The sequence below is a fragment of the Bombina bombina genome, chromosome 8, assembly GCF_027579735.1.
Source record: "Bombina bombina isolate aBomBom1 chromosome 8, aBomBom1.pri, whole genome shotgun sequence".
Lineage (NCBI taxonomy): Eukaryota > Metazoa > Chordata > Amphibia > Anura > Bombinatoridae > Bombina > Bombina bombina.
In genome coordinates, this window is record NC_069506.1 from 253,208,366 (window position 1) to 253,230,457 (window position 22,092).

Sequence of the window (22,092 nt, forward strand, 5' to 3'; positions counted from 1 at the left end):
ACGTGTATTGTGAATTACGAGCAAACTTTGCATGCATACTGTTGGCAAGATAAATCAGTGAGTCTTCTAGTGTAAAATGCTTAGAGCATACCATGAGACTTGTGAAAGAGATTCAGACAAATCCTGTAACACAGAAACTTTAACATAACATAATCAGAATTATTAAAATCACTGCTTTATATAAATCTAAATGCATGTCTGACTATGAATTAATTTAGAGGTTGCATGTAAGAAAAACATATCTAATGTTTTTCTACAGAAAACCACCATTAATAGATATGGGGATTTTCATAGATAAATCATTTGAAATGATTGTAATCAACCCCTTAGGATGAGAGCTAATAAAATTATATTGGCTATTCAAATCAGATATTTAAAATATATCTAATATAATTTAATTAGCTCTCATCCTATTGGCTGTTTTGAACAGCCAATAGGATTTCAGTAGCTCTCATCCTATTGGCAGATTTTAATTGCAAGAATCAAATTAGCCAATAGGAATGCAAAGGACACCATTCTGAAAAGACTCCCTTGCATTGAAGATCCAGTGTACAGCAGTGACCGTATGAAGAGGATGCTCTTCACCGGATGTCTTCAAAGATGGATCCGTTCAGCGCCGCCGGGATGAAGATAGAAGATGCCGCCTGGGTGAAGATAGAAGATGCCGTCTTGATGAGGATGGATGTCCGAACTTCAGAAACTGTGAGTGGATCTTCGAGGGTTAGTGTTAGTTTTTTTTTAACTTTTTTGGGTGTTTTTTTTCAGATTAGGGTTTGGGCTTTTTTAAAAGAGTTGAATGCCCTTTTCAGGGCAATGTAAAAGAGCTGAATGCCCTTTAGGTTTTTGTTATAGTTAGGTTTTTTATTTTGGGGGTTGGTTGGGTGGTGGGTTTTACTGTTGGGGGGTCTTTTTTTTTACAGGTAAAAGAGCTGATTTCTTTAGGGCAATTCCCTACAAAAGGTCCTTTTAAAGGGACAGTCTACCATAGAATTGTTATTGTTTTAAAAGATAGATAATCCCTTTATTACCCATTTCCCAGTTTTGCACAAACAACACTGTTATATTAATACACTTTTTACCTCTGTGATTACCTTGTATCTAAGAACCTTCTTCCAGCCCCCTGATCACATGACTGTGACTGTTTGTTATCTATTGTTTTGCAGTTAGCATTGTGTTGGGCTAAATTTTAAATAACTTTCTGTGCCTGAACACAGTGTTATCTATATGGCCCACACATGTACTTTGTCTTTTTGTGTTGAAAAGGAATTTAAAAAGCCTGTGATAAGAGGCAGCCCTCAAGGGTTTAGAAATTAGCATATGAGTCTGCCTAGGTTTAGTTTAAACTAAGAATACTAAGAGAAAAAAGCAAATTCGATGATAAAAGTAAATTGGAAAGTTGATTAAAATTACATGTCCTATCTGAATAATGAAAGTTTAATTTTGACTAGACTGTCCCTTTAAGGGCTATTGGTAGTTTATTGTAGGCTAGGGTTTTTTTATTTTGGGGGGCTTTTTTTATTTTTATAGGGCTAATTTTATTTTTGATAATTTAATTTGTTATTTTTCGTAATTTAGTGTTTGTTGTTTTTCGTAATTTAGTATTTTTTATTTTTTGTAGTTTTAGACTTAAATTTTTTTAGTAGTGTTAGGTTTTTTTAATGTGTAATTTAGTTTTTTTAATTGGTAGTTATTTTAATTTTAGTATAATAGTTATGTTAGGTTAATTGTTAGTTTAAACTTAGGTGTTTTTACTTTCACAGGTAAGTTTTTATTTATTTTAAGATAGGGATATTGTAATTTTAATTTAAAGTTAGGGGGTGATAGGTTTAGGGGTTAATAGGTTTAGTTAGTAGTGGTGATTAGTGATGTCCCGAACTGTTCGCCCGCGAACAGTTCACAGCAAACTTAGCTTGTTCGCGTTCGCCGCTACGGGCGAACATATGCGATGTTCGATCCGCCCCCTATGTGTCATCATTGAGGAAACTTTGACCCTGTATGTCACAGCCTTCTGACACATTAGAGCCAATCAGCATCAGACACTCCCTCACAGACCCTCCCAGCTTCTTGGCAGCAGCCATTTTAGACTCATTACGACCTTGCTTTCTTATTGAGAGGACCTTTTGTGTTGCTGCTGCTGACATTATAGGGAAATAGATAGCTAGGCTAGTGTATTTAGTGTCTACTACAGTCCTGAAGGACTCATCTCTGCTGCAAGGACAGCACCCCAAAAAGCCCTTTTTAGGGCTATAACTTCAGTCTTTTTTTTTTTTTCTTTGTATTTTTATTTGCATTTGCCTGGCTTTCAGCCTGTGTGTGAGGCTCACAGCATATGCTGTGATTAGTGCCACCACTGATATCTGCCTAACAACATTAGTTTAAATTTAACCAACAAAAATTTGAAATGATTTTGCTAGTGTAATTTATTTTCATTTTCTATCAGGCCTGTGACTGTGTCTCAGGCTCACACAGTATATACTCTGGTTCATTGCTCTGTGCCAGCCACCACTCATATCAGCTTATAACATTATTTTAAATTTAAAAAAAAACTTTTAAATCATTTTGCTAGTGTAATCTAATTTCATTTTCTATCAGGACTGTGTGTTTTGCTGACTTACAGAGCATACTGTGTTTAATTGCTGCCCTCCCTAGTCTATCAGCCACGACTCATATGTGTTTAACCTTTTTATTAAATTCCCAAAAAAAAAACTTTAAATAATTTTGCTAGTGTAATCTAATTTTATTTTCTATCAGGCCTATGTGTATCTGACTTACAGAGCCTACTGTTGTTAATTGCTGCCTTACCAAGGCTAGCAGCCATGACTCATATGTGCTTAACCTTTTTCTTTAAATTAAAAAAAAAAAAACTTTAAATCATTTTGCTAGTGTAATCTAATATTATTTTCTATCAGGCCTGTGTGTATCTGACTTACAGAGTCTACTGTTTTTAATTGCTGCCCTTCCAAGGCTATCAGCCACGACTCATATGTGCTTAACCTTTTTCTTTAAATTAAAAAAAAATCTTTAAATCATTTTGCTAGTGTAATCTAATTTTATTTTCTATCAGGCCTGTGTGTATCTGACTTACAGAGCATACTGTTGTTAATTGCTGCCCTACGTAGCAGCCAGCCAGTGCCACCTCTCATATCTGCTTAACATTATTTTAAATTTAAAAGAAAAACTTTTAAATTATTTTGCTAGTGTAATCTAATTTAATTTTCTATCAGGCCTGTGTGTTTCTCACTTACACAGCATACTGTGGTAAATTGCTGCCCTACCTACCAGCCACGACTCATATCTGCTTTACATTATTTTAAAGTTAAAAAAATTTTTTAAATCATCTTGCTAGTGTAATTTAATTTATTTTTCAATCAGGCCTGTGTGTTTCTGGCCCACATCATATAGTGTTACACAGATTTTTTTTTTTTTTTTCACCACTTATATCTGGTGTAACAACATTAGTGTAAATTTTATGTAAAAATTTTTTTAACATCAGTCCTCTTCTGGTGTTATTACATTTTAGTTGCCAGGCCAGCCAGGCTGCCATTAGTGCCAGCCTGTGTGTCAGACTGCCAGCATATACTGTGCCTACTTCCATCCTCAGTGCCAGTCCACGACTCCTATCTGTTGTAACATAACATTACATTTTGTAAAAAAAAACTTTTACATCACTCTTCGAGTGTTATTTAATATTAGTTCACAGGCCAGCCTGCCACCACTAGTGCCAGCCTGTGTGTCAGGCTGCCAGCACATACTGTGCCTAGTTCTATCCTGAGTGCCATTACTCCTATCTGTTGTAACATTTTTGTAACTTTTTTAAAAACAAACTGTTACATCATTCTGTTATTGTTATTTAATTGCAGTTGCCTGCCTGCCGGCGTGTGTGCCAGGCCCACTTGCCAACCGCATGTCTTGTTATTATATTTTGTAAGGGTAATCATGCAGGCCATATAGACCTCCCCCGATAGGGTGAGTAACAGGTATTGAAATGCTAAGAACAGTACTACTTAACACAAACTTACCATGGGTCCCAGACCGCATGTCTTGTTATTATATTTTGTAAGGGTAATCATGCAGGCCATATAGACCTCCCCCGATAGGGTGAGTAACAGGTATTAAAATGCTAAGGACAGTACTACTTAACACAACCTAGTTACCATGGGTCCCAGACCGCATGTCTTGTTATTATTTTTTGTAAGGGTAATCATGAAGGCCATATAGACCTCCCCCGATAGGGTGAGTAACAGGTATTAAAATGCTAAGAACAGTACTACTTAACACAACCTTACCATGGGTCGCAGAGCATATGTCTTATTATTATATTTTGTTAGGGTAATCATGCAGGCCATATAGACCTCCCCCGATAGGGTGAGTAACAGGTATTAAAATGCTAAGAACAGTACTACTTAACACAACCTTACCATGGGTCCCAGACCCAGAGCAGATGTCTTATTATTATATTTTGTAAGGGTAATCATGCAGGCCGTATAGACCTCCCCCGATAGGGGGAGTTACAGAGATTAAAGTGCTAAGAATAGTACTACTTAAAACACAACCTAGTTACCATGGGTCCCAGACCGCATGTCTTATTATTATATTTTGTCAGGGTAATCAGGCAGGCCATATAGACCTCCCCCGATAGGGGGGGTAACAGGGATTAAAGTGTTAAGAAAAGTACTAATTAACACAAGCTAGTTACCATGGGTCCAACACCGCGTGTTTTGTTGTTATACTTTGTCAGGGTAATCATGCAGGCCATATAGACCTCCCACGATAGGGGGAGTAACAGGGATTAAAGTGCTTTGAAAAGTACTACTTAACACAACCTAGTTACCATGGGTCACAGTCTTGTTGTTATACTTTGTCAGGGTAATAATGCAGGCCATATAGACCTCCCCCGATAGGAGGAGTTACAGGGATGAAAGTGCTAAGAATAGGACTACTTTACACAACCTAGTTACCATGGGTCCCAGACCGCATGTTTAATTATTATACTTTGTCAGGGTAGTTATATATTTAACAAAACAATCTATTTCTCTTCTATCGATTCTATCTAACTATCAATCTATGTATATCTATCTATCCTATCTATCTATCTTCTGTACAGACTGTTTTGAGACAGCCACTTGTGTTTTGGACAAATTTGAAGTAGGAGGACAGACCAATCACAGGGATTAAACTGCGAAGAATAGTAATACTTGGCTGGGCGCCCTCTCTCTGCCGGCGTGCTCTTACTGTGATCGCCACCAAGGTATCTTCACTGAATGTTACAGATTCGCTTGCGTGGGCTGAGAAATTTAGGATCCTGCCTAAAGAGTCAAGATGTCGCAGCAAGCGAAGAAAAAGCAGAAATCAAGCCAATCCTCTAAGCAAACGGTCAGAGATCACTTCCTACCTATCAGAGATAAGCATCCTGGCTTTTCGGATGATGACAGATCGATCTCTCCTGCCCCATCTGAGGACAGACCAACTTCAAGATATTCCCCCCCCGGCACGCTCGCAAAGCGACACACTCACAATAGACTCTATGAAACACTTGCTGGACAGGCAGAGTCAGTCTTTTGATAAGAGATTTGATAAACTGGAGAAATCCTTTGAAGACCTTAGAAAGGATATCAACGCTGTCAATGAACGCACAGACATTATTGAAAGAAAACAAGAGGACCTATTGGTAGACCACACCAACTGGGTAAGCTACACACAAAACCTGTCGGACCAGGTGTCCTCCTTGGAGGCAAAGCTTGCAGACCTCGAAGACCGCTCTCGGCGGAATAATGTGAGGATTAGAGGCATCCCTGAATCCGTCGGCCCCCAGTACCTGGAAAAATATGCCCAGGCCTTGTTCCAGGTGGTGTTGGGGTCTCCAGGAGGAGAGGATGCTAGAATTGACCGCATCCATAGAACGGCCAGACCCAGAAACCTTCCAATGGACAAGCCACGAGACACAATAGCTCGATTACATTACTACACCTACAAAGAAAAGGTCTTGCGAGCATCAGTAAGACAGCCCCACCTTTCAGATCAATTTAAGGATGTCTCTCTCTATCCAGACCTCTCAGCGCATACTCTCCAACAAAGAAGAGCCTTCCAGGAAACCACTAAAGTGTTGAGACTTCATCAGATCCGATACCGATGGGGGTTTCCCACGAGGTTAATAATTACCAAAGATGGATCCCAGCATATTGTCCTCTCCTCCAGACAAGCTCAAGACCTACTGAGAGGTTGGAACCTGCCAGCTGGGGACGAAGTCCCTCCAAACAGACCTCCACGCCCGTGTGCCCCACTGAGGGCGGGAGCCCCAGACTGGGTACCTGAGTGATAAGACCTTGTTTCCTGATGTTTATCTTATGCTTGATATATTTCTGGACTACTACATGCGGGCCTTTAGGAGCCCACCTTTCGCTGAATTCATCACCACCCGAAGGATGGTAACGTATGATGCATGATAAAGACTCCTGTTATATTATACTTTGTGGACTCAAGTTGAATTTTCAGTTTATCTCCTGTTGTTTGTTGGTTATGCTCTTTCAATACTATGTTTTGCCACCCTAATGTTGATTTTTCTGTTTAACATGGGCTGATTGCTATTTACCAATTTAATTGTACTCAGGTAAATTTAACCCAGTCAGAATCTAGTTTATGTAGTTGAAAAGCCAATAATCTAACATACTCTTTACTTATTAGCTTAACTATAATGTCATTGCTAGTTAATAGAATGCTATGTTTCCCTTCTGAAGATTAATTTTTGTCATAGGTCCTGCATGGTGACTGTCAACAGACGGGATGCCCTGGAGTTGGGGGCCCCCGGCCTCACTCGTTGTCTCATGGACCTTTTCATGACCCATGGCTGTACCGTCTCTTGGCACTCTATCATGTAGCTCAGAGGCCATATTTTACATGCGCTGAGACCCAAAATAGTTATGCAAAAGTACTGTTTTTTTTTTTTTTGTTTTTTGTTTTTTTTATTTGACGAAGTAGTTGAAATGCCAAGAATCTACCACACTCTTTACTTATTAACTTAACTATAATGTCATTGCTAGTTAATAGAATGCTATGTTTCCCTCCTGAAGATTAATTTTTGTCATAGGTCCTGCATGGTGGCTGTCAACAGACGGGATGCCCTGGAGTTGGGGGCCTCCGGCCTCACTCGTTGTCTCATGGACCTTTTCATGACCCATGGCTGCACCGTCTCTTGACACTCTATCATGGGGCTCAGAGGCCATATTTTACATGCGCTGAGACCCAAAATAGTTATGCAAAAGTACTGTTTTTTTTCTTTCTTTTTTATGGATGAAATGTTGCATTCCCACACATAATAACCCAACCCAACCTGATCTTAGTTAGTATAACTGGGAGCTCCCATTACTCACTTACTAGCTCAGCCGAAATGTTGTGCCTGGTCAATCAGTTACTATGTCTATATTTTAATGTTTAATCACTGCCTTATGAGCCACAGGGCGGATGTCGGCGGCCAGAGCATGCTGGAGCCGGGGACCTTGCGGCTACTCCCGTCGCTCTGTCAGCCTTTCCCTGACCCATAGCCGCGCCGCCTTTTGACATCTGACCATGGCGCTCAGAGGCCATATCTTCAACGGGCCGAACATACAGCTGGTCCTAAAATACCTAATACTGCTTGAAACTTTTAGGGTGAAAAATTGGTATCAAAGTTTTGTATCTCTTATTGTTGCATGCTTAAAGCTGATCACAGTTCTCTATCTGTCTTGTTGCTCTTTTGTTCAAACTGCGCCGGCAGCGGAGGGGGCCATTGCCTTGTACCCCCTCTGTAGCCTCCGCCCCCCCCCCCTACCCACCCACTCACTTTCTGTGCAGCTAGGGGTAACTTGCCACCCTCTGCACCAAATTTTCTTGGCAGAGTTGCGTAGTCTCTGCTCAATCCGAGGAGCTAATCCAGTGTCTTATTTCTTCATTCCTCCCCCCCCCCCCCCCTCTCCTTTTTTTTTTTTTTTTTTTTTTCTCTCCTCCCGGGGTCCCTCATATCTCTCCACCTCCCAACCCTTCTCCTTTACAGACATGAAAATAGGCACACTCAACGTAAGGGGTCTAAACTCCCCCACAAAACGGAGTCTCCTCCTTCGTTTCCTTTCGACCCACCAGCTAGGAGTGGCCTTCCTTCAAGAAACCCACTGGATCGAGGCTAGAGCAGCTGCATTTAAGCCTAGGGACTATCCTGTCTGTATATCCTCAACGTTCCACAAAAAGGCAAGAGGTGTGTCAATCTTAGTCAGTAGGCATCTCTCTTATGACCCTATCCACATAGATGTTGACCCAGTAGGGCGCTATGTTCTTGCAGTTGCCCGCATTAATAATGTTCTCTGCACCCTGGTAGCTCTGTATTCACCGAATATTAACCAAACTAGTTTCCTTCGGAAACTTCTACACAGGGTTGACAGGCTCAAGCAGGGCCATGTGTTTGTTGGGGGGGATTGCAACCTGGTCTGGGACCCAACCAGAGACAGAAAATCGAAAAACAAAAAGTCCCCCAGCGTTAGGGGAGGAACATTATTCAAAACATTTTAGAAACCTAATTTCACAATATACTCTGCAAGATGTCTGGAGGGCCCTGCACCCTGGTGACACAGACTACACTTTCTATTCGGCCTCGTCCCAGTCCTTCTCAAGACTAGATTACTTTTTCTGTTACCCCTGGACCTTGGGAGAGATTGCCGGAGCGACCATTATGCCATGTGTCTGGTCAGACCATGATGCGGTACAATTGGTGGTTGACTTTTCGCACTCAGGAAGCACTAGGTGTCCATGGAGACTGCCGGAATATTTGCTTTCCGAAACCCAAATCCCTAAATGGGAGAAGGAAATAGAACATTTTCTGCTTATAAACGACGAAGAGGGCATTTCCTCCCTAACCCTATGGGCATCACTCAAAGCCTATCTGAGAGGCCTGTTCATCCAGCAGGCTGGTCAAGACAAAAGGTCCAGGGGAGCTTCGCTGGCCCAACTCTATAGTGACTATGCCAACCTAAGAGAACAGCTGAAAAAGGGTAGACCAAGTGCCCTAGTCTGTAGACTGCAGATAATTAAAAAACAAATAGCACAATTGGAGCTACAAAAAGTCCAGCGAACCCTCTCGGTTCTTAAGCAGAAGTACTACCACAAAGGCGATAAGGCCGACAGATTGCTGGCACACAAGCTCAAGCAGAGATCTCTCCTAAATAAAATACCATACATACGGAAGGGTGAGCATAGAGTTTACGCTCCGAATGACATAGGCGAGGCCTTTGCTCAATATTATAGCCAGCTCTATCAGATTTCAGATCAGGACCATTCTCATTACTCCCCTAAGGCGAAGATTACCGAATTCCTTGAGAACTCACAATTGCCGCATGTCCCCGAAAAATACATTGATTCCTTATCTGCGACTATCACCGTAACAGAAGTTTGCTCTATCATCAAGGGCCTTAAACTCCATAAATCCCCAGGACCTGACGGATATGGCGCCCTCTTTTTTAAGAGGTTTCTAACTCTTCTCGCCCCTCTTTTGACTAGAGTTTTCAACACGGCTGTAGGCTCGGGAGGTTTCCCTTCGGAGTTTCTAGAAGCTTCTATCGTCACAATCCCCAAACCGGGAAAAGACATCACCCTCTGCGAAGGCTATCGGCCAATCTCCCTCATAAACGGAGATGTGAAAATATACGCCAAGATATTGGCGATAAGGCTCAACCGAGTCCTTCCTTGCCTGATCCACCCGGATCAGGTGGGATTCACCCCTGGGCGCCAAGGTACAGACAACACCAGAAGACTCCTAAATGTTTTCTCCGAACAAGCATCACTTGAGATCCCATTGGTAACCCTATCTTTAGATGCTGAAAAGGCGTTCGATAGGGTCCGATGGGATTACATGACAGAGGTGCTCCGGGCTTTCCACTTCCCTGATAGATTCATCTCTGCAGTCATGGCGCTATATACAAGCCCAACCGCAAGGGTACGGGGATTGGGATTCGTCTCTAGACCATTCGATATCAAGAATGGCACTAGACAGGGTTGTCCCCTGTCGCCTTTACTTTTCACCCTGGTTATCGAACCCTTAGCTAGTCGGCTCAGGGCCTCACCGACTATTCATAGCTTCGTACTCTATGACACCCCCCATTCATTGGCACTCTTCGCCGACGACCTCACGGTGTTCCTTCCAGAGCCGGAGGATTCCCTCCCGGAATTGTTCCAGCTCCTAGCGGAGTTTTCAGCAGTATCTTACTACAAACTGAATTACACCAAAACAGAGGCGTATGCTCTAGGGCTGACGACTCGCAGGCTGGAACTCTTGAAAGAGCAATACCCCTTTAAATGGTCCACGGATAGTTTGAGACACCTGGGAATAGAGCTATCCCACGATCTCCAAATCATTATAAAGAAAAACTATGAACCCCTTCTACAGGAGTTTAGAAGGACCACAACAAACTGGAGTGGATTAGAGGTATCTTGGACGGGCCGCATTGTTGCCCTAAAGATGATGCTGCTTCCTAAGCTGACATACTTTTTTCGCTGCTTACCGGTAGCGGTTCCTACCTACCATTTTCAGTCCGTCTTCACCAGATTTATCTGGAGAGGCCATTCTCCCACAATTTCCCTATCACAATTACAGAAACCGAAAGAATGCGGAGGTCTCTCCGTACCAAATGTAACCCACTATTACAGGGGAGCCATGCTATCGCACATCGCAGCCTGGGGAGTACGACCAAATACCTCACAATGGTACCAAATTGAGCAGGCATCATTACATGCAGGGATTGAGCTGGCCGACCTGATTTGGATACCTGACCACGCGGATATCCTCAAAAGTATCTATAGTTCCACCATAAAAACATGTCTGAAAAGCTGGAGAGAACTCCGCTCACATAAATCAATAGCACCTCACCCTTCACCTATCCATTCCATGAAGGCTATACTGCAATGCCTCCCTGATTCAAGGCCTAGACGATGGGAGACCCTGGGAATTAAACAGATCTCTGATCTCTATAGAGGAGAACGCCTCATGTTGCCGCCAGCTGCTTTTCCAGTGGATGACTTCCCTAAAGATTTGCAATTTGAATACTTGAGAGTGACCTCCTTACTACTCTCCTGGGGATTCCCCAAGACACGACTGCGGTCTCTCACACTTTGGGAGAGACGCTGGGCGGCGGGCAAATCTATCAAAGGTTCTCTGTCCTTCCACTATAAGCTTCTCTTAGACTCTCCCCATTTTGTCAAACCGGGAGCCGTGAGGGACTGGGAGAGGGACCTGGGGGTGGTGCATCGAGATGCAGTTTGGCAACGAGCCCTCCGAGACGTAAAAATAGCAGTCCGCTGTTCAAATCTATTTGAGTTATATATAAAACTAACCCTGCGTTGGCACTGGGTCCCGACTAGGTTGCATAGGGTATTTCCCCTTAGAAGCGCAGATTGTTGGAGAGGGTGCGGGCAGAGGGGTACCCACCTACATGTGTGGTGGGATTGCCCCAAATTGAGTGCTTTCTGGAACTCTGTCGCGGATTTGCTCCGCCAGCTACATCTGTTACAACAGTTAACTGGAGATGTTGCGCTCTTTCACCTAGGGCTTCACACACTCCAAAAACCCCCTAGAATCTTATGTATCATCATTTTGCTAGCAGCAAAACTAACCATAGCCAGACAATGGGCTAGGGACTCTCCTTTAACTCTAGCTCCAGTCCTCGAAACACTAGATTACCTGCAGAGGATGGAGGAATACTCCCTGAGAGTGGAGGCGCGATCTGACTTCTACTCCTCAGTTTGGTGCCCATGGGACGAATATCAGAGACCTAACCTGTGACCGAAAGGTAGTCACTCTAGACCCCCTAACCTTCAGTATCCGCCCCCTTATCTGTTTACCTCCCCACTCCTCTTTTCCTGCTCTAACCCCTCCCCCTCCCACACATATATTTTTTTTTATTTTTTTTTCCCTATCTCTCTCTCTCTCTCTTTATCATATGGGACAGTTTATGGTGAAGCTCCTCTGACCTTGCTACCAGTAACATTATCTATGTGTTCATATTAAATACAAAATTATTTTTATTTTCCCCTTCCCTTGTCATCCTGCAATTCCTGAACTCCGTGAACAATATCTCGCTGCCCACTGGGAGGAAAATACTTTGCTCCCCCGTGTATGCTCGATAACTTTATTTACATACCCTGAAATTTATATTTGTTCTCAAATACCTCCTTTGCCCTTTTCAACGATGACTGTTGAGTTGTTTGACTATTGAATTGCACATTACGCCTTATGACCTTTTTATTCTCTTGGAGGTCTTGATCCCACAGTAGGATCTGTCAGCCATAGAGGTCAATGTGAATACTATAGTAATAAAATGAGGTGATTTAGACTGCTCACACATGTCAGTCTGCTGTCTGTAGTACTGTGTGTATTCTCCCACTACAATGTAAATTCTGTTTGTACCTGTAAATGCACTGTCTGTGGTCTGATATGTATTGTTCTGTTACTGTTTACCACCTCAATAAAAATAAAAATTTAAAAATAAGAATAGTAATACTTAAGAAAACCTAGTTATACCAGTACCACCATGGGTCCCAGAACACATGTTTTGTTGTTATACTTTGTCAGGGTAATCATGAAGGCCATATAGACCTCCCTTGATAGGGGAAGTAACAGGGGTTAAAGTGCAAAGAATAGTACAACTTAACACAACCTAGTTAACATTAACAGTGGTTCCCAGACCGCATGTCTTGTTATTAGATTTTGCCAGGATAATCAGCCAGGCCATATAGACCACCCCAGATAGGGGGAGGAACAGGGATTAAAGTGCTAAGAATAGTAAAAATTAACACAACCTAGTTAACAGTGGTTCACAGACCGCATGTCTTGTTGTTATATTTTGCCAGGATAATCAGGCACGCCATATAGACCTCCCCCGATAGGGGGAGTAACAGGGATTAAAGTGCTAAGAATAGTACTACTTAACACAACCTAGTTACCATGGGTCCATGACCGCATGTTTTCTTATTATACTTTGTCAGGGTAATCATGCAGGCCATATAGACCTCCCTTGATAGGGGGAGTAACAGGGATTACAGTTCTAAGAATAGTACTACTTAACACAACCTAGTTACCATGGGTCCCAGACCAGATGTTTTGTTGTTATACTTTGTCAGGGTAATCATGCAGGCCATATAGAACTCCACCGAAAGGGGGAGTAAGAGGGATTAAAGTGCTAAGAAAAGTTTTACTTAACACAAACTAATTACCATGGGTCCCAGACCGCGTGTCTTGTTGTTATACTTTGTCAGGGTAATCATACACGCCATATAGACCTCCACCGATAGGAGGAGTTACAGGGATGAAAGTGCTAAGAATAGTACTACTTAACACAACCTAGTTACCATGGAACGCAGACTGCATGTTTAATTATTATACTTTGTCAGGGTAATTATATATCTAACAAATCTATCTATTTCTCTTCTATCGATTCTATCTAACTATCAATCTATGTATATCTATCTATCCTATCTATCTATCTTGTGTCCGGACTGTTTTGAGACAGCCACTTGTGTTTTTGACAAATTTGAAGTAGGAGGACAGACCAATCATCTTCTTCCATCTCCCTGTTCCAAAAATAAAGGCCATATAGACCTCCCCCGATAGGGGGTGTAAAAGGTTGTAGTAAACTGCTAAGAATAGTACTACTTAACACACCACGGGTCACAGACCGCATGTCTTATTGTTATACTCTGTCAGGGAAATTATATATATTTCAAATCTATCTATTTATCTATCAAATCGATCTAACTATCAAACATATCTAACAAATGTAGATTGCATCTATTGATCGATGTAATTCGTATCTATAAAATGTATATTACATATTTTGGTTGATGTAATTCGTACCTATCAAATGTATATTGCATCTTTGGATCGATAACATTCGTATCTATCAAATGGATATTGCATCTATTGATCTATGTAATTCGTATCTATCAAATGTATATTGCATCTATTGATCTATGTAATTTGTATTGATCATATGTATATTGCATCGATTGAGCTATGTAATCTATGTATCTATCTATCAAATCTATCTATCTCGTGGTTGTGCAAATGGACTGTTTGCGGTTGTTTGCGGTGCGTTACACTTGGAGTTTGCTCTGTCACTGTGAAGCGGCCATAACACTTACACTACCTGATAGATACGACATCATAACTGATGTTTTAAAGCACGTTATTGCAAACAATTTGGGAATGTTAGGTGATTTAGGCCCTTTATGGGTTAAAAGCAGACTCTGCATCAACTATGTAATTTTCCATGGGAGTTTTGCCATAGATCCCCCTCCAGCATGCCACAGTCCCGGTGTTAGTCCCCTTGAAACAACTTTTCCATCACTATTGTGGCCAGAAAGAGTCCTTGTAGGTTTTAAAGTTCGCCTGCCTATTGAAGTCAATGGCGGTTCGCGCGGTTTGCCGGTTCGCGAACAATACCGGAAGTTTGAGTCCGCCGTTCGCGAACCAAAATTTTTAAGTTTGCGACATCACTAGTGGTGATGTGGGGGGCAGGCGGTTTAGGGGTTAATAGGTTTAGTTAGTAGTGGTGATGTGGGGGTCTGGCGGTTTAGTGGTTAATAGGTTTAGTTAGTGGCGGGAGAAGCGGAATAGGGGTAATAACTTTTTTATAGTGGTTGGGATGTGGGCGGGTGGCAGATTAGGAGTTAATACAGAGCTTTCCAAACTTTTCATGTTGGTGACACACTTTTTAGACCTACAGTAATTCAGTTGTACTAGCAAACAGGAAGTTAAACAAACTTGTTTTAAGATACGGACACATACATAAATTATATAATAACGAAATGTATTTACAAGTAACAGTATGTATGTGCAAGAATTAAAAAAAAAAAGTTTAATAACACCAATAGCTACTTACTATTTTAATGGGCTGTATGAGGTTGATGGGATGAACACAGTTTCGGAATATTTGGTGGAATATTAGATAAAGACACTCGCATTTCATCATCAAGCATTTTTAAGCTTCCACTTCCTATCCATATATTAAGAGCAGGAGTAGCAATGCACTACTGGGAGCTAGCTGCAGAAAAAAAAACACTTTGACTTCTGACTTCAGCTCAGCATTTAAGCTGCTGCCCTCAGAGCTCTGCGAGTTGCACTGACTACTGCCCGCACTGCAAACACACTGCTATCCCACTCACTGACTACACATGCAGTCACGAGCCGATTGAGGAGACTACACGTGCAGTCAGGAGCCAATGTTTCGCCAAAGCCGCCAATGGGAATAGTTTCAGTTCCCACTGAGCTGTGCCAATAGGTTAAGATGATCTGTGACCCACTAGGTATCAATCACGAGTCAACCATGTGATATGCGTCACAAGCAGGTGGAAAGTCGGAAGAAAAAAAAAATGTAAAAAAAAATTTTAATTAAAAAAAAATTGTGCTGAAGCAGGGACACACCTACACACTGCTGCCGACACAGTAACGTGTCACGACACACAGTTTGGAAAGCACTGAGTTAATAAGTCTTAAATAGTCATTGCAATGCGGGAGGGTGGCGGTTTAAGGGTTAATATGTAGTTTATGGGTGTTAGTGTACTTTGTAACACTTTAGTTATGAGTTTTGTGAAACATTTTTGTGGTGCAAAACTCATAACTGCTGCTTTCAGAAGGCGATATGGATCGTGTCGATATAGGCTGTAATGCAAGCTTTTTAGCCTCACCGCACAACTTGTAATACCAGCGCTATGAAAATCAACACAAAAACATAATTTTTTTGAGTGCGGTATTGAAGTTGCGTTACAGGCTAAAATGCTTGTGGTATAGTTATGCCGACAAGACTCGTAATGCCAGTGTTACTGTTTTTTTCAGCATTAAAACCGTAAAGCACAACTCGTAATCTAGCCAAATGTAATCAGGGCCAAACAACATTAAAAACTTTGAAAAATGGTTGTTAAAATACAATCAAAAGATGTAAGATTATTTAGAGACATTCAGTGGTGGTATTTGTCTGGAAAATCTCCAAACCAGTACAGGGCTTCAGTTAATTAAAGGGACACTGAACCCATTTTTTTTCATTCCTGATTCAGATAGAGCATGCAATTTTAAGCAACTTTCTAATTTACTCCTATTATACATTTTTCTTTGTTCTCTTGCTATGTTTATTTGAAAAAGAAGGAATCTAAGCTATTTGTTTAGTTCAGGAACCTTGAAAGCACTTATTCATTGGTGGATGACTTTATCCACCAATCAGCAAGAACAACCCAGGTTGTTCACCAAAAATGGGCAGGCATCTAAACTTACATTCTTGCATTTCAAATAAAGATACCAAGAGAATGAAGAAAATTTGATAATAGGAGTAAATTGTATAGTTGCTTAAAATTGCATGCTCTATCTGAATCACGAAAGAAAAAAATTGGGTTCAGTGTCCCTTTAAGCACTAGATTACAAATGGACTGGTATTTAGTGATTTTGCCTAAACACTGAACACAGCTGAAAATAATGTTTTTAAGAGAGTGGGTTAGTGCACATATTACAAGTTTAAAGTAACTAAAACCAAAATCTCGATATAGAGAGACTGTATTAGAAAGAATTTGGTTGAGGCCATAGTGCACCAAATAACATTATTTGTGGATATTTACAAAGATATTGATTCATGTTAATCAAATTTCATGATTATATGTCTATTCATTCAAATGTGAGTAACATAGAATTAAACATATAAAAAAATCAACTTATAATTATAACATGAAACAATAAAAAAACAAATGATGTAACCTAAATAAAAGTATAAATGTGCAACCACCAATCAGAAACTGGCTTTCAGTAATGTAATGCAGTTTCTGAGCCTTCTTAGATATACGTTTCAAAAAAGGATACAAAGTGAAAAAAGCTGTTTAAAATTGCCTTCTTTATTTTGTCTTTTCCCTCCCTTTAAGTCACAACAATGTAAAAAGCCAACTAAAAAATATTTGCAAATATTGTAATGTGCTCTCACAAAAAAAAAAAAAAACTCTTATGAAATAAAAAAGTAACATTTTAAGAATGGGAAGTGCCAATTCTAGATGTTGTGATCATGATTTGTTTCCCTGCAAATCTCATTTGCTGTACAAGATGTCATGTATTTGATATATAATTTTTGTCCTGGCCACTATCAACAGACTATACAATAGCAATAAATATAGATTTAATTAATCTAGACCAACTGTTCATGTATAAATAGGGTGACCATATTGCTGCTTTAAAAAGGGACATATATGAAAAATACATATGTGTCAGGCTTTTTTCAGGGCTGATTAAAGAAATGGTTTGTATAAGAGCCCTGACATATGTATTTTTCATATGTGTCCCTTTTTAAAGCGGCAATATGGTCACCCTATGTATAAATCTAAAATTGCATCTGTGGCTATTTCAGAGTGTATTGCACATGTGCAACATAATTACATTATTTCAACTCTTCTTAAAAGTACTAGTAAATATGTCAAAAAAGGCTAATTTTGAACTATATCCAGTACTTTTAGGTGTCGAATTTGAAAAATGGTTTCGAAAACCTGTTAAAAAATTGATACATTAGATTGTGATCACTTTGAACAGAACTGTCCCATCCTAAATATAAGAAATTTTATCAGCAAGCCTATAACACATTTTTGTCTTGAAGAAAAACTAGAAAGCCTGTTTTGTGATCTGCTTGAACTCAATATGTGCATTTCAGTTGCCAAAAACCCTCTAATAAATATCAGACTCTGGATTGTGATCCCCCTATATAAAAAGTATTATTACTAAAATATTAAAACAGTACGTAACAGAAATTCAAAATTTATACTCTTCTCTCCTTCCACATAGATTTTGTGACATCAAGGGTTAAATGTCTCCTTGATAAGGTGAATAAATTTCTACTTGCATCAAGTGTCTCGAAAGGGTTAGGGTACAACAGAGACTAAAGTTCTAAATACTACTGGAGTACTGGAATCTTCTTTTTCAGTCTGCGGACCCAATTCTATAAAGCTCTCTGGTCTGGAGAGATTCTAGAAAACATTATACAACTATAATGTACGTTAAACAATTCTCTAAAGGTAATTTTAACCTTGAGAACTGTGTGTCTCATTAAAGGGACACGAAACCTACATTTTTTCTTTCATGATTTAGAAAGAGCATTCAATTTTAAACAACTTTCTAATTTACTTCTATTATCCAATTTGTTTTATTCTCTTCATATTCTTTGCTGAAAAGCATATCTAGATATGCTCAGTAGCTGCTGATTGGTTGTTGCACTTAGAAGCCTCATGTGATTGGCTCACCCATGTGCATTGCTATTTCTTCAACTAAGGATATCTAAAAAATGAAGCAAAATAAATAGAAGTAAATTGTAACATTGTTTACATTTGTATTCTCTATCTGAATAATGAAATATTTTTTTGTGTTTAGTGTCCCTTTAAGTGGACTTTGGTAATATTCTGCATTTGAGATATACTTAATATATTGCAGTGATGTAGACTTGAGTTGATTGACATGGACTCAAGTCATACTCAAGTTGCTTTGATGACTCAACTTGGACTCAACTTGCAATAAATGATGCACTGACTTGACTCAACTAAAATGCAATCAATAAATTTGTTAACAGCACAGCTTTGTTTAAATAAATCCTTGTTGAAGTTAGCTACGATAAAAAAAATTGTTAACCTCACTTTGTGCACGTCTTCTTGATTTGTAGTTATTGAAACTCCCCCCTCACACAAACACACCTCACTACCACCTTTTTTTCTGTTAAAGTTTGCTCACAGACTTGAAACTTGACTTGAAAGTTTCTTGTAAGGACTTGAGACTCTACTTGAAACTTGAAGGTAGAGACTTGACTTGATACTTGGAGTAAAATACTTGAATACATCACTGCTATACAGTGCTCAATAAAATAAGCAGATAAATTCTCTCCATGCAATTTTTGAAAATCGGGTCCTAAATGAGAATTGTAGCATCAATTTAGGTTTTGTTTTTTAAATTTTTTGTTTTTGCTGTTTGCCCAGCATTGGACACAGGTTTTATAATTGATTTCATCCACAGAATAATTAATATTAGTTTCTTATAAATTTCCAAAAAGTAACTGTATTTACATTTGTGGTGAAAAATTAAGACTTGGGCTACTTTTAGATAGCTATGGATGGAATCGTTTTAAAATTGAAACTATTGATTGTGCATATATTTGCATATTTTATGTTTTAAAGACCTAGTACACCTCTTTATCATATTCATATTTCAAAAACTGACAAAAATGTATTTTGTAATAAAAACTACTGCAATATATTTATTCTGTAATTTATTTTTTCTCTGCAGGAACCAGTGTTGTACTTCAGGGATGTGCTACTAGTTCTATCTGTAACTATGGAAATTTAAACATTGTTTCTGGGCTTTTTGTTATATGCACCACTGGAATTACAGGTATCCATCCATAGTGGATTTTTCTTTCCAACATTTTATGTTCTTGAAATACTCAAATTTGTCTCGTAAAATATTTGGTAGTAGAAAAACAAAATTCAGATATCTTTTGATGATAAACATGCAGTGTATACATACATAAAGACTACTGAATAAAATTACTTTTTGCATTATTTAATGTGTATTTGTAAAAGCATCTTTCTGAAATAACTGATTTTAGTACAGGTACAGGTATACCTCACTTTACAGCGCTTCACTTTACAGCGATTTGCTAATACAGCGCTTTGTGGAGCTGAAGTTCAACCTCCAAGCATTTTGAAACAGTGCTGTAAATCATTGGGAGATTCCAAGAAAAGTGACTGGCACCATTTTGTTATGCTTAGTTCACTCTGTTAACTGCATTGCAGTGCAATCTGTGTCTCAGTGATATAGTCTGGCAAATTTTACTACAGTAATTGACACTATTTTACATGTACAGTATTTATTGAATACTAATTGAATACTTGCTGTGCTAGTGTTAAACTAAACGTAGCACTATTGCACCCCTAATATATGTTAGTTCAAACATGTTTTTAAGATTTTAAACACTGAAAAGAAAGCTAAAACTGCCTTGTTTCACTTTAAGGCGGTTTTCACTTTACAGTGGGGCTCCGGTCCCTAACCCGCTGTATGAGCGGGGTATACCTGTATATTCTTCTTATAATTTTGTTTGGTAACTATAATAGTGTTATTTTTAATGACACATTACTTTGTATTTTACTAGCAAAATAAACAATAAAAGAACAGTAAAGTTGAAATTAAACATATAAGAGTTTGATAGAGTTTGAACATGTAAACAACTTTCGTATTTAATTTTGTTATCAATTTCTTCATAAATGGAAAGAGTCGACAGCTGCATTCATTACTTTTGGGAATTAAGAACCTGGCCACCAGGAGGAGGCAAAGACACCCCAGCCAAAGGTTTAAATACTCCTCCCACTTCCCTCATCCCCCAGTCATTCTTTGCCTTTGTCCCAGGAGGTTGGCAGAGAAGTGTCAGAAGTTGTTTTGTCTCTCTTTTTTTTTTTTTTTTATATATCTTTATTTATAGCCAAAAAAAAAAAGAACAAATACAGCCAACAAAAAAAGAAAAAAACAAACAAACAATAGTCAACATATAAAACAAATTTCCCCAAAATAGCAACAGTTCTAAATCAAGCCAATTACAAATTTCCAAATTAATCATTTTCCTTGTCCCTGTCCCTCTATCCTCCCTTATCTAATTTCAGAACTACTAACTATCCATGTGGTTCCAAAAAGAAGAAGAGAAAAAAAAATCCTCCCACAACTCTCTCACATTCCGCTCCCCCCCTCCCCCCCGGCACTCCTCCATTATCTCCTATGTCACCTCAAGTTATCTTTAAATTAATAATTTGCTCTATATAGAGTACCGTACCCTCACTTTGACAGCAAGCAAACTCTCTCCATATCTTAAGAAAGCAATTTCCTCTTCCCCCACTCAACTTAAACTCGAAGGCTGCCTTAATCATTGAGTCAAGCAAAAGATTTTTCACTTCCCTCATAGAGGGATTTTTAGAAGTTATCCAATATTTAAAGATAAGTGTCCTCACAATTATTATTACCATATGTATAAAGTTTGCTAAACTCCCCCAAGAGTTATGGCCAACCAAAAAGAGGATAGAGTCCATTTCCAAGTAAATCCTCACTTTCCCTATTGAAGAGAGATAATACTCTAACTTCGCCCAAAATTGTTTAAGCTTGGGGCAGTCCCATAACAGATGACCCAAATTGGGATCTTGAAGAGAACATTTAGGACAAACATTAGTCGTTTCTTTATTCCATTTAGCCACCCTACGTGGGGTTAAATAATCCCTCTGAATTAGCCTAAATTGTGATTCTCTATAATAAGAAGCCGAAAAAAGTCTTTGAGTAAGTTTAAGACTGTTCATAAGTGATCTATCTAAATCCGTTAAATCAGTTATTCTATTCCACTGTTTAACTAGCTCCTGTAACACGTCTTTTTCTTCTAAGGATAGAAGGAATCTGTAGATAATTGACAGTAACCTTTTCTCTGGTAATTTAGCATTAATAAGGGGATGATCATCCCACATATGGGGAAAGATCCTAACAAGACCAAGAATATAACTTTTAATTTGTAAAAAGTAAAAAATATGGTTTCTCTGGGTTCCTGGAATTTTTTTTTGAAAATTATCAAATGTATATAATTTGTGATGGTTATAATCATAGAAATCACTAACAATCAAGGGGTTAGCCGGTGACTATTTTTCATAGATAGCTGTCATGTTGCCCAAGGGAAATCGAATATTACCTTTTATCTGTAACCATTTAGAAATATTCTGGACTAAACCCAAATGTTTAGATAGTTTCCTCCAACACAGCAGTATATCCTTAAATAATGGATGATCAAAAATAGCCCTACTCAACTCCTTGTTGGTAGCAAATAGAACAAAATTCAGGGAAAGGGAAGAGCAAACCTGTCTTTCTAGAGACTCTTCTGAATATATAAAAGACCGTTTTAGCCAACCTACTGGAAATCGCAAGATGGCAGCCTGATTATACCATTCTAGATTAGATAGCCCTAATCCTCCTTTACAATAAGGTTGATATAACTTGGCTAACTTGAGTCTTGGTTTCCTTCCACTCCAAAGATAGTATCTTAATGCTTG

At 39.2% G+C, this 22,092-nt stretch overlaps 1 protein-coding gene across 1 annotated transcript in view; it reads left to right on the top strand.

Annotated features, from left to right (window-relative positions):
* Window positions 1-22,092, top strand: part of LOC128639095 (uncharacterized) — a 246,551-nt gene that overhangs the window by 92,540 nt on the left and 131,919 nt on the right. Inside the window, exon 5 of the mRNA XM_053691247.1 lies at window positions 19,304-19,408. Coding sequence (XP_053547222.1) covers window positions 19,304-19,408 — 105 coding nt within the window. The remainder of the gene's footprint in view (window positions 1-19,303; window positions 19,409-22,092) is intronic.